The sequence below is a fragment of the Crotalus tigris genome, unplaced genomic scaffold (assembly GCF_016545835.1).
Source record: "Crotalus tigris isolate CLP2741 ecotype Arizona unplaced genomic scaffold, ASM1654583v1 scf7180000018015.536803, whole genome shotgun sequence".
Classification (NCBI taxonomy): Eukaryota; Metazoa; Chordata; class Lepidosauria; order Squamata; family Viperidae; genus Crotalus; species Crotalus tigris.
Genome location: NW_024096777.1, coordinates 332,707 through 346,594, shown reverse-complemented (window position 1 = coordinate 346,594; position 13,888 = coordinate 332,707). Strand labels below are relative to the sequence as shown.

The 13,888-nt window shown below is 33.7% G+C and overlaps 1 protein-coding gene across 2 annotated transcripts in view; it reads left to right on the top strand.

Annotated features, from left to right (window-relative positions):
- Positions 1-13,888, top strand: part of NSMAF (neutral sphingomyelinase activation associated factor) — a 44,552-nt gene that overhangs the window by 20,918 nt on the left and 9,746 nt on the right. For both annotated transcript variants that reach the window (XM_039346579.1, XM_039346578.1), the window contains exons 20-28: positions 944-986; positions 3,090-3,256; positions 4,516-4,624; positions 6,287-6,351; positions 7,112-7,179; positions 8,393-8,460; positions 9,133-9,256; positions 10,729-10,809; positions 12,783-12,933. In XM_039346579.1, the coding sequence (XP_039202513.1) occupies positions 944-986; positions 3,090-3,256; positions 4,516-4,624; positions 6,287-6,351; positions 7,112-7,179; positions 8,393-8,460; positions 9,133-9,256; positions 10,729-10,809; positions 12,783-12,933 (876 nt within the window). The remainder of the gene's footprint in view (positions 1-943; positions 987-3,089; positions 3,257-4,515; positions 4,625-6,286; positions 6,352-7,111; positions 7,180-8,392; positions 8,461-9,132; positions 9,257-10,728; positions 10,810-12,782; positions 12,934-13,888) is intronic.

The window sequence follows — 13,888 nt, the reverse complement described above, 5'->3', positions numbered from 1 at the left end:
TTTATTATGTTAAGTAATACTTGCTGCAAGGTAAATGTTTATAAATATTGCTGATTTTTGTCGTATGAAACAGTCTTGCTTGATTATATCCACATTAAATTTAAGTTTCTCTTTTGTTGAAGTTACAGTTATAGGTCATAACTGTAATCTTATATAAATATACACGGAAGTAAATTATATGAATTCTGTTTGGCTTGCTTCTGAATAGACACAAATATGTTTCCATTGTAATTAGGGTAGTAACATCCTAAAGTAGAGCAGGTTGCTTATGTACAGTATTCATTAAGAAACCAGTCAAAAAGTATTGATCACATTTGACTTCTACTTGAAGTAGCAATGGAAGTTCAGTTCTAAGACTTCTGTAATAAAACTTTTATGTCATATACTTTGATTTAGTGGAGTTGGGTTAAATCTGAAAAAAAACCAACTACTGCCTCCACTCCATTGCAGCTAGGCACTACTTGGCTTCTAAGCTGCTGTTTGCTTTCTCCATTCTTTTCATTGTCTTCGGCAGCTTCTCTACCTCTCAGATCCATAAGGCTGGACAATGATCCTACAAACATTCTTAGTTTCTAATCCTCAAATACCAGGTGGCCTCCCTGATGTGCTCAGGTTTTGACTAAAGTCAAAACCTGCTGGGTTTGTGGTTTCTGGAGTTATCTTTTAGCACTGGACTGGTGCTCATGCTGGTGTTAGAAATTTACATAATCAGAGTTCATAAAGAGAAGACTATTTGGATGTTAAGCAGTTATAGAGAGTTAGAACTTTAAAAAATTATATTTCAGACATTGTGCTATTTGTCTTGATATTGAATAGAGCTGAAATTTATTGTGTACAAATGACATAGCACCTTCTTGTGAGAGATTGCAGAATGCTCCTTGATTAAGAGTCTTGCCACAATTGTATTTTCAAGTAAGCAGCATACTTCTCTACTTCTTTTTAGTATTTCATCCCTTGACCTATGAAGGAGGAGTAGATCTGAACAGGTAACTTCTATATGCTTATAATGAGAATATAGCATTCATATTCTTCTGTTACAAACCCTGGTTTTAATTACAAATTTTATACATCTCCCTTTGAGAGAATGCTATGTATGTGCTTAACCCCCACTCATCCCCAAAAAGAAAAAAAAGTATTGCCTCAATACAGTTCTTTAGCATGAATTCTGAGATATCTTGTATGCACTCAAAGGAGTAAACTGACGGTCTTTAGACAATCTTCAAGTTTGCAAAAGCACATAAGCAGCAAAGTAACCTTTAGGAGAAACCCTAAAAAGAATGGAGCAAGATGCATGTTCAGGAATAGTATGCTGAACGCAAAGCATGTTCCATGCCCGAATGCTCCAATGCCTAATCGAAGAGGAGGTACAAAAAAACTGGAGGTGGGAATGAAGAGGTCAAGCAATGGCATAGTCTTGAGGGCATGACTACTTGACTAGGATCACTGCATACTGCAACATTTTGGTGTGTAGCCTACTTATAATCCTATACATTTAATGGGATGTCCAATTTGGAAAGCTGCACCTAAATAATAAAATCAGTAGCATTGGGTCTTTCTCATTCCTGATTTTATAAACATGCTGAGAATAGTTCAAGATGCTCATAAGTTTCTACTCCCCTCTGATTTCAAGTTTGGTGTTGAGATCCTGGTTTGTTTAAATCAAAGTTTGCCTTCTGAACAGGACAATTTTGGTGTGAACATTGAAGCTCTTTCTATCAAAATAGTTTTTAAAAGGGTGATGTTGGAAAAGGGTGATTAAAGAACAGAATACATTTCAAGATAAATGTCAGGCCATTTTGAAGAGTTTGTGGAATCTACATATGAGTTGTGTTTCCATAAATTAATTGCACAATTAGGTAGTTAATATATGTAAATCTTTTTCACTAGTTTAAGAATTGTGCAATTCTGACTAATTCAGTGTTGTAAAGATACTTAAATTAGAGTTGGAAAAACATTTCAGATTCTCATTCCATACTCTTTACTAGAAATGAAGTTGACTCTAAATTTAAAAGGATTATCTCCAAAAAGGAAGAGCAGAGATAAAAGAAAAAAAAATAGGAAAATGACACTTTCTCAGTTTAGGGTTGCCAGTTGCTGAAAAATTTCCTCCTGTCCATATATATCCTCAGATTTTCTGAAAATTTCCTCCCGTTACTAAATGTGTACATAGGACATATAGAGCAGAACAGAAAAGCCTATAAATGTATGTTTAGTTAAACAGTACCAAGAAACTGAATTGCCTATAAAATAACCCTCATGTGTAAATACCATCCATTCAAAGATAAGATTTTTCTCTATCTTTCCAGCAGAAATAACAAAAATAAGAATAAGAGCAATAAGTTATTGGTTGGAAATGGGAAGGAAAGGGAAGAAATACAACTGAGTAAGGATAAAGGAAAGGCAAGAAAACTTTAAAGGAAAAGAAAGAAAAAGAAGGCCTGTTTGGTGAAAAGGGTTAAATTCACCAGACAAGCAGTTCCTTCGAAGTCACAGTCTTCACAGCTGTCCTTTCAACAACAATGTCTGCATCCCTTTGCATTTCCTACTACATAAAGTAATTATTTGGGGTGGAGAGAAAGCCCTCATTTTCCTATTATGTTTGAAATAATTTAGTGAACTTTATAGTTCCTGCCACAAAGGTAAGGAGACAAAGTTCTGTATCTTGAATCCTACCAGCTTAAACTATGAAAACTATTATTGGTAGAAACATACAGATTTAACCTAGTGTAATAAATATGCCCAAAGGTGCTTTTTCCAAAAGGTAATTGGACTTTCTTGGTTTTTTTCTTGGAAAATGTTTCGCTTCTCATCCAAGAAGCTTTGTCAGTTCCAACTGACTGGTGGCGAATTCAAGGATTGAATTCATTTGGTTGTTAGCACTCTGAGGGAAGGTTGTAAGCTCTCAAGAAGAAGCTTGAAGGGAAAATTTTTCAAAGAAAAAAACCCAAGAAAGTTCAGTTGCCTTTTGGAAAAAGCACCTTTAGGACAACTATGACCGGGATGATTGAGAGTCTCCACAGATATATAATGAATATACTATGATGTTTTTCTTGGTACAATGCAAGATCATTTTTTTTCTTCTTCTGAAGCATTATGGACACAAATGAAAGAGTAGCTCTGTTGACGCAAATCTTGGAATTTGGACAGACTCCAAAACAATTGTTCACAATCCCACATCCAAGAAGGATAATCCCAAAATTAAAAAGTTGGTCTCGAGCATCCAGCCTGACTGGATCCAGCCTGACTGAATCTTCAGGTAAATTTTGTAGACTTTTAGATTCTTCTTATTGTTTAGCACATTGCCTGTTTCACTCCCTTTTTTAATCTATGTTGCTTTATCCAACAAAATCTAAAAAAATTGCTAAATAAAATTTTAAAATGATTAAGAAACAGGATATAGTGAAAAATAGTATATGATTTATTAGGAGAACATAGTTATTGATGTTCACAAACATTCAAAATGGCGTGTTCGTTGTTTTTGAAACAAACCTCAAAAATGAGAGGCAGCTATTATGGGATGCCATCTTTTAGGATATGCATGGGTAACCCAAAGTGTACTGATCCTTGTTAGTGGATGAAATATAATTCACAACATTGGAAAGATAAAATTAGACCTGATTTGCAGCAGTTGATTGTTGGTAGGTGATGACATTTGAATTACTCTTTGTACAACAGAGTCATAAGGAAGAGATCATTTATTGAAGAGTTAGAAAAACATTAGCTTTTCTTTTTGAATTCTTTTTATATTACACCTGCTATATAATAATATAGTTAACTGCGAGTTCCATTCATATAGTCATTAACAAAACACTAAAAGATAATTTTGATGATCAACAGGATTGCTTGCAGTATTGTATTACTATCACTGATACTATTTTTAAACCCTTAGTAAAACTCCATGCTTGGAGGGATGATATAATATATCATCTGCCTCCAGAAGCAGTAAATGCTCCAACACTGGAAGTTTTTAAGAAGAGACTGGACAGCCATTTGTCCGAAATGGTGTAGGATTTCTTGCCTGAGCAGGGGGTTGGACTAGATGACCTCCAAGGTCCCTTCCAACTTTACTACTATTACTATCTTATCTCTCTGTTTTGAGACTTTATGGGAAGGTGGGCTGCATATGCCACTCTGACAGCTGCTTTATATCCTTTCCTGCAAACTATTCAGGACCAGGACCCGGATAGCTCTTACAGCTAATATGCTGTATGTAGCCATCCAAATGTAAAGGTCCCCGAATTCACGACCAGGTTTGAGCCCCATCGAATAACCTTTGGCTGCCCACACCTGATGATTACCTATAAGGATGAAATTGATAACTTGGTGCCTCCTGATGGACATTATAATTGATACTTTGGGGGGGGCAGGGGGTTATTTAAGAGAGAAAAAATAGGACAGGAGGGAATGTGAAAAAGCCTGAATTGTCTATTCCCTGAAATAAGATCCTATAGAAAATATACAATTTTTGACTTTCATTTGATTACATTGAGTTTACGTTATTATCATATTTGTCAGTCTCTCCAGGTGAAGAATCTTTTGAGGATCTGACAGAAGAAAGCATCTTACTTTCCTGGAATAACATGGCCAGTTTAAAACTTGAAGAGCAATACAAGATCCACAAAGGGTAAATTGTAGCAGCTAGATGGGCAATTGTATAAAAGAAAACAATAAATATTTGAACTCATCTCAGTGATCTTCAACCCTATTACCACAAATGAAATGCTTAGCGTAGGGAAGAAAATTTCTTTTCTTTTTTTGTCTTTTTTTATTTTATTCAGAACATTAAAATAAAACTCCCAAAAAAGGGAAAAATACAAAAACAAAAATAAAGACTACATCCAAAAAAAGTGCATAAAAACCGAAACAGACATATACATAAATTGTCCTCTCTAGTTGAATACTGTTAAATATATTTCAAAAGTAATAACTCCTTTCCCTTGCGAAACAAACACAATTTATAAATTTCTATAACACTGTTTACCCAACCCACTTAGCCTGACATCAATCTACTATATGGAACCATAGTTAACACATAAAACCAACAGCTAAAATAAATTTCAAAACCTTCTGTTAACAATCTGTTTGTTGTATTTGACTTGCAGAAAGTCCACAATGCTTCTGGTCTACGATAAGTAACCACAATAATTGTGTTTGGCCCATCCAGGATCAAATATCCTCCACTGATTCTTAGTGATATTAATCAGGATACTTTCTAGCAATTGGATTTTATTCCCTAGAGTCATAATTGTCTGTTGTGTGTATCTCCACAGCATTTGTTGTACAAAAAACTATCTCAGAATTATCTAACCAACTTGTAATTTTCAAGTTCACCTCATCCATTTAATTGTAAATCTTGTAGTGCTGTTATTTGCATCTGATTGCCATCTTTTAAAACCATTGTTTCTTTATCAAGTTTTTTATCTAAATTTTCAAGCTGAACCTGTAAGCTGAAAAGTATTCTTTCAGCCCAGCTTTCCCAATAAGCTTTGTCTTGATATATTTCTTGCATTTTGACTACAATTTAATATAATCCAAAATACCTCAGTAGTTAATCTTTCACAACTGGAACTTTTATAGCCAGTCATAAAAAGCTCCTCCCAAAGACAGGAAAAATACTAACAGATAAACCTCAAAACACATTGGGAAGAGTTTTTCCAGCATAAAAGAGATTTTTGTCAAAAATTAAAAAAAAATAAGACTGTGTTTTTTTTAAACCTTTATAGAATACAAAATCCCTGTAGTGAAAGTGTGATACTAACATAAATCCTGGATAAGAAAATTAAAGTTGTTTGGAAAAAAAAAAAATCAAAGTGTCAGGTTGTTCAGAGCTTAACAGCTAAAACAAGTGCTTTAAATTGAGCCATGGGGGTGAAAATATAACTTTGGTGCAATTAAATGTTGAAATTTTAATTCAGGTATCACCAGAACTAACTGGCTATCATTGAGAAGTTTATTTGACCATTTTCATTTTGAAAGCAGAGCTTCTATTGAGTTTGGAGTGGGATGAGAAATCATCCTACACTTTGAATCAATGTGATACCTGCAATTTTGAAATATTGTAAATATTTCTTCCTTTAAGACTTTATGAGTTAAGTACTTACTTTAGTTACTTTGGAGTAAATCCATTAAATACAGATAGATTTACATCTGAATATCAAATTTAGAATTCCCGCGTGGATTAAATGTAATGAGTAAAATCCTTAGTTAGAGACTTCAGGAAACACTGGTGTGAGTTTTCAATCAGCCTAAAGTAACTAAATAAATTACATGATTTTGTTTTGAAAAGGCCAATAACTGGAATTGCCGTGTGTTCTACTTCTAATCAATCTTCTATCTTTACTACATCTCAAGGTGAGTAATGCCTTTATCAGGTGCCTGCTTTCAAATAAAGTGAAATGTTACAATGCCTTTTAAATTGGTTTACTATGGGCGTGGCGAATGTTATGGTCTGCAGAATTAAAAATCCAAAGATTTACAGACTGTCTAAACATTTTAATATGTATATATTATTGAATGCACGTATGAACAGAAAGGAAGGAAGCTGTTCCGTAGTTCTGTGGAAGTGCCAAAAGAAATCACATGGTGTAGAAGTTAACTTCGTTAAATAAGCAGAAGTGTGGACAAATTCCTGTAAAAATATTAAAAGTTAGGGTAGCATAGTACTGTCCCTAGGTGAAAAATATAGTAACAGAAGTGGCTTTATATAAGAACAAGGTAGAGATTTGCATGCTTGCCATAAACACCAGGTTTTGCAAAAGTATACACAATTTGATTTAATTGCATCTGTAGAACAACCTATATTCCTTCCATATTCAGTGAAAATAAATCTACAAAGAGTTGAAGTTCACCTTGTACAAGCTCATTCAAAGACAGTAATGTTTTACCTTTTAATATATATTTACATAGTAATATGAAAAATATTGCCTTTTCATTGCTTAACAAATGCATTTATTATTTATGCATCAATATACAGGACTGCACAAACACCTTTTTTTTTTTTTTGCCAATTGAAAGTCTGTATCCTGACTTGGTTGATTTTTCAAACTGAAAGGTGAAGAATGCCTTTAAATGAGCACAGTTCTTATTATTTTTCTCTCATCATTTACATTAGATTCAACTTTGAAGATGTTTTCTGCAGATTCAAAAATGCTTCAAAGGAGTATGTCTTTCTCAAACATGGTCAGTCCTTCCAAGCCTTTATTGTAGCCTTTTTAGATGTGTACACAAAATTTGGTTGGGACTATAATTCAGAAAACAGCTGAAATCTATGTAGGCTGAATTAGAGGCTGCCTGATTTACTTGAAAACTGGAACTTGAAGTGGGTTTCAAAATATACAAAGCTTCTTGATGCCCAGTGCCAATCTTAAGCCTTTGAATCTGGCCACCAGGATAATGTTCCTTTCAAATCCAAGCCAAGAAACTGATATAAGCTAGGGTATACAATCTCCATTAGGAACACATAGTTAAAGGCCTGATGTAGAGATGACATCCTCTTTGCCAAGTGGTGATATTTCAACCTCCATTCATAGAAAGGTTTGGTGGTTTCACAGGATCCGAAGATTATCTAATATAATCCTTGGCTGAGTGGAGAAACCATTACTGTAAGCATCCCCAACAGTGGCCATTCAGCCTCTGTTTAAATGATTGGATATTGAATGATAGTCAGATAGTCAGAAACATTATGTTCTATTGTTGTACATTACCTCATATTATGGAATGTTTCCTGATGTCCATCTACTTCTAATTTAAATCCATTGTTTTTTCTGGCTTCTGGAACAAGGCTGTCCCATCTTCTATAAGGCAGTCATTCAGATGCGTGAGGGTGGGGGTGGATAATGTAACCACACAGTCTTCTTTTCTTCAGATCAAGTACATTCACTAACTACAATAGTTCCCAGAAGTTTCTTCTCAGACCCTTTTTCATTATCTCTGTTTTCTTGATAGATTCCAGTTTGTCAATATCTTTCTTAAAACATGGTGGCCAGAAATGGAAGCAATATTTTAAATATGGTGTGACTATCTCAAGAATGATTAATTTTCTTGATTTTTACACTATATTTCTGCTGTTGCATTTTAAGAGTGCATTTGCTTTTTTTAAAGTTTAGGTTAGGTGATCTTGTTTGAACTTATATTTAATGATTTTTTACATAAACAAAGAGTAATGCATTAATAATTCTCTAGTGGGAATGTTTTGGTTTATATGGCTCCCTTTTTTCTTTTAGCTACCTTTGAAGATTTAGATACACCAAAATAATGTTCATATGTTTAATTATTTCAAAAGAATAGCTTTTGAATTCATAACATACAAAATATGTTGATTCAAAATATATTAATATTTTAATATATAATTTAATAATATGAAGCAACATTTTTCTTGTTGATTTTGTTACAGGCTTTGTCGTCTTGTTTAATCTTACCAGGGAATAGCACCGTTGTATGTTCTTCATGGGACAATAATATGTATGTGATTTTACACATTCCTAAATGTACATCACTAGTTCATGATTCCTTTTATTGGGACCAGTTTTTCCATGAGCTGAATTCAAGTGAATTTAAGGAGGCAAAAGATTGTGCATGGACATGAGAAATGGAATAGAATTCTTTATTGGCCAAGTGTGATTGGATGTAATTTGATATAATCTGTTGCACAATGGATTACCCCAGTGACCAGATCTGGACAGGTTTTCCTGACAGGAATAGTTATTTCTACCATGGCTAAATATTTGAATGAAGTAGCTGTTAGCAGCTGATAAATGGCAGCAAGTTATTAAGGAGAGATTTTTATGTTACACAGTCTTCTTACAACAGCCTTTGGGAACAACAGAGATTAACAAAAGATTCAATAACCAATTAGTGCAGTTTTGTTTTTTTATCTCAGAGAGCAAAATAATTTCTACTATCTACTGCTGTTAATTGCTGACATTGCAATATTTGCCTTATTAGAGGATTTTCCACTGAAACTAATCAACAGGACAATCCCAAATATAAATGCTGTTTAAAATACTTTAAAAATAGGAAAATGAGAAGAACTACATTTTGGCTTACTTTTGTATGTGCATGTACTGTTTTAAATAAAATTGCCTCCAAAGTATTTATAAATCCCTTTCTTTCTTTCTTTTTAATTTCTAAAAGCTATTTCTACTCAGTAGCCTTTGGAAGGCAACAGGACACCTTAATAGGCCATCATGATGCCGTCAGCAAGATCTGTTGGCATAATAATCGTTTATATTCTGCATCTTGGGATTCAACAGTAAAAGTAGGTATGATTGTGATGGAAGACATTTTGCAGGTCATTATTTTCTACCAAGTACCCTCTAGATCAAGGGTGTCAAACTGCCAGTCCACGGGCCGGTTGCATCATGCGGAGGCCACACCCACCCCAGCTCCAGCAATGCGAAAAAGTCATAATATGTCACGACCCGTCACGTGACGCAGTGAGTTTGACACCCGTGCTCTAGATACAATATAAGTTGACTACAATTTTCAGGATTTAACTCATGCTGATTACAATTTTCAGGATTTAACTCATGCTGACTAAAATTTTGGATTGTTGCAGTCCATTGCATCTGGAGAGCAGCTAATTTTAGAAATATCATACATCTGTAACAAAGTTGTTACAAAAACTTTGTAATTGGATAACAGACTATTCAAAATCTGTCCCTTTTGCAACATTAGGTGTCTATTACAGTGCCAAAACTTTCTATCCATAAATTGGTTAATAGCAGCTAGTTTGACTCATGGACTGTGTCGGTTTGAGATACCTTAGTAATGATTATTTTATAAAACTGCCCCATAAAAACTATTTATCATCTCTAGTTGATCGTGCTTCCTGTGGTATTTATGATAGGTTAGGCGGATTATAGCCTCATGGATGATCCATTATTTCCTGTACTACTGATAGATCTCTGCTCGGAAAAGTAGCATAAGAACAATCCATCAGATAAATTGATTGACAAAAAGCTCTTCATAGTAGAATATTAACAGTTGCAAACAGCTACAGAGATGGCTAAGAGATCTAAGGTGGCTTAGATACATAGGCTTTGAATTGTTAAATTTGTGTAGAGCATAATATACATTTATAATATAAATGTATGATATTATAAATATATAATAATATAGCAAACCATATGGAACAAAACATATGACTTCCAGGGAGCTATCTTATATCTAACATGTATAATTTTATTGAAAAATATAAACACAATATTAATATGAAAATAGAAAAAAGAGAAAAAAGTAAAAAAGATAAGAAAAAACTAATTGTGCAAAAAGAAAAAGAGTAGTAGATAAAAATAATAGAAGGAAATAAAGATATATAGAAATGGCTTCCAATCTTTTTTTCATCTTTTGGTTATAAGCACAATTATAAATTGAGCTGTCTGTCTAAAATTATAATGTTCCTTTCTTCTTGCTAATATCCTTTCTATCTAATCATCAGAACTATAAATTGTAAATTCAAAAAGTCCATAAAGTCACCAATAAATGTAGATATTTTTTTCTTATAATCAAATAAGTCAGTTTGGCCTGTTCAGCATTTTCTGAATATCTTCACTGATCATCTGTTGTAGGTATTGTCAAATCTTTCTATCTTTATGCATGCAATAATCTTACTTCTATATAACAAAAAGTTCCATGGTTTTTTCTCCAATTCCTTATATCTTTTATGAATGGCATAATGAGTGAAACAATGCTTATATATTTCTAGTCACTATGTATCTTATGTCCCAGGTGTGGCACTGTAATCCAACAGAATTATTAAACACTAAGAAACATTTTGAATTGCTTGCTGAATTGGAACATGATGTTAGTGTAAGTATGAAGATACATAACTCTTTTCAGATTGATTGCCTCTGAATCTTGCATCCGAGGATCAAAAATTTGATCAATAAATGTGATTACTTTTTTAAATGATTTAAGTAAATGCGCTCTTATGATTGCTTATTCACTTATTACTTATAGATTTAAGTTTAAGTTTAAAGTGTTAAAAAATTCAATTCATTGGCAATTTTCATATATCTAAACAACATTTTGGTTGGGACAGATTGTTGTGTGCAGGATTCTGTTTAAAATATGCAAATATACTCTAGGAGGTCTGAATTGGAAACATAGTGTACAATTAGTATAATATGAAAAAGATTATACAAATCTTTTGTTTCTTTTCTCTTGTAAGGTTCTTTTCTCAACCTTATTTAGTGAAACTTGTGTATGTAGTACTTTATAAACAATAAAGTTCAAATGCCATCTAAAAATTCTAACTATAGAATAATATGAATATTCTTCCTTCCGTCCACGGTAGGACATCTTTTGGGAATGGATTTGCCTAGAAAAACATAGATTTTATTTAAAAAATAAAGTTGTTGTTACAGTGGTAAAATAAGCCAAAATACATAGATATTTAAAGATAATTTCACAAAATATAGAATTTGAAGAGATCAGAATTTTGGAAATGTCTCATCTTAGTAAAATATGAGCAAATGGATAAATTACTGAAAGATAAATAATTGTTTTGAGAATATATTGAATTTTTCATCACTATTACCATAAAGAGCCATAGAAACTTTATGTTTAATTTGAATTCTTTTTTGGTTTAATCTGGAATTCTATGTTAAGTGGAAAATTGGACTCGAGGGACTGATGGATCTTGCTTTCTTACATCTGGTTCTTTTTGTATACTATACCTAATCAGAATTCTAACTGGGATATTTTCCTTGCAAATTATATGAAAGAAGTGCTTTGGATATTTTGTAAACCTTTTGACTCTAAAAAGTGCTTAATGTATTTATTCTGGCTTCTGCACAAGGGCAATTGCTTTAAGAAAGCTCTTGATTAAAATTAATGTGACTCTTACAGTACACGCAATCTTCCTTTTTCAGGCTCAGGCAGAAGCTGGAAATGATAGGGACTACTTTCATATGTAGCAAATATGTGTGTCCTCACTTTTTAGAAGCAGTCTGAAATATTTTCCCCAAATGTATAAATCATGCATAGCCATAGTCCTAATGCCATCACATCTCACTTGCACTGGAAGAATTATTTGTTTTGTAAAATTTAGCATATATCTTGAAAACTTTTGTTTTGAACAGTGAATGTTGAGTGAAAGAAAATGACAATAATCTGTTGTTTTCCTCCCATTCTTTCAAAACATTTGCAATCCTCTAGTGTAGATTTCCAGAGATTCAAGGATATCTGCAGCATATAATAACAATAAAAAGTTAAGATAGCGGCCACAATGATGCAGGCAAATCTCTGCCTATTTTTACATATGGAAGACATAAAAAAATAAGAGTAGATTTTTTGACCATTCTGAGGCTAGCTCTGAAGATGCCAAATCCCATCCTTCTTGTGCTCATTTTCCCTGTGAAAGTAATCCTTCATTGAAATACCCCCAGTTATGAAAAAAAACTATGCATATAATTTTAAACGTTCAAGTGTTTCAAGCTTAAAGAGTCAGTATCCTAGAAAATGTGTAGAAACTTATTTATTTATTTATGAGACTTATATACTGCTTTTAAGTGCAAGCACTCTCTAAGCGGTGTACACCAGTAAGCAATGTATATATATATTTACATTGCCCCCAACAATCTGGGTCCTCATTTTACCTACCTCGGAAGGATGGAAGGCTGAGTCAACCTTGAGCCGGTGAGATTTGAACCGCTGACCTGCTGAACACAGTCAGCTAAAGTGGCCTGCAGTACTGCACTCTAACTGCTGCGCCACCTCGGCTCATCATTGTATCTATTATTAATAACATGAAAATAAATAACATTGACATAATTACTTAGGTAACAACTATCACCTTGAATCCTGCATATACTCTGCTAGCATCAGGAACAAAAGATGGAACCATTAGTATCTGGGATGTTCCTGCTGCTTCTATACTGCATCGCCTTCCGTGCCACTCAGGAACTGTTTTGGATGTTGCTTTCAGTCCTGGTATGGATAATTCAAATGTTCTTCTTAAATACCCATTCTGTCAAGGAAAACACGCACCCTAATAGATAAACAAAGTTATTATCTAATTCTGGATTGGAAACATACAATTCCAATACAATACTTGTTTGTGTTGCTGAGGAAACAAGGACCATCACAGGTAGTCCTTGACTTTGAACCATTCGTTTAATGAAGTTACAACAGCACTGAAAAAAGAGACCTATGGCTGTCACTTACAAATGTTGCATCATCCCCATGGTCACTGATCAAAATTTGGACATCGGCAACTGGCATTTATGATGGTTGCAATGTCCCAGGGTCATGAGGCTATTTTCTGCGACTATCTAACAAAGTCAACAGGGAAGACAGATTCACTTAACCCCTGGGTTACAAACTTAACAATTACAGTGATTCATTTAACAGCAGTGGCAGGAAGGGTCATAAAAATGGAGCAAAACTGCCTTAACAATTGTCTTGCTTAGCAATGGAAAGTTTGGGCTCAGTTGTGGTTATAAGTTGAGGACTACCTGTATATTCAATTAGTTTATTCTTCAGTAAATGGATTACAGATTGAGGCTCCCAGTAAGTAGACCTCCCCAATCATCTCATTTTGATCTGGGCTTTATAATCATAAAACACAATAGCAGCTGTAACAAAGTTTCGGTCACCATTGTTAGCTTGCCTTCCATTGCATTTTTATGTTAGTAATTTGTAGCATATTAGTTGTTTCACAGAAGAAAGACATCCACTTATAGTAGGTGTTTTTCCTTGCATGCATGCCTGCAGTCAAAATGGTGACTGTAATTTGGAGAGCATCTTTCTTTTATCAACTAGCTAATTTTCCTGAAACTGAACTATGATATCAGGTTTTGAGGCTTATAGGTATTTTGTTCTCTGCACAGTCAAGTATGTAATATATCTAATAGCTAAAATAATTATATCATTGTATCTGTGTGAG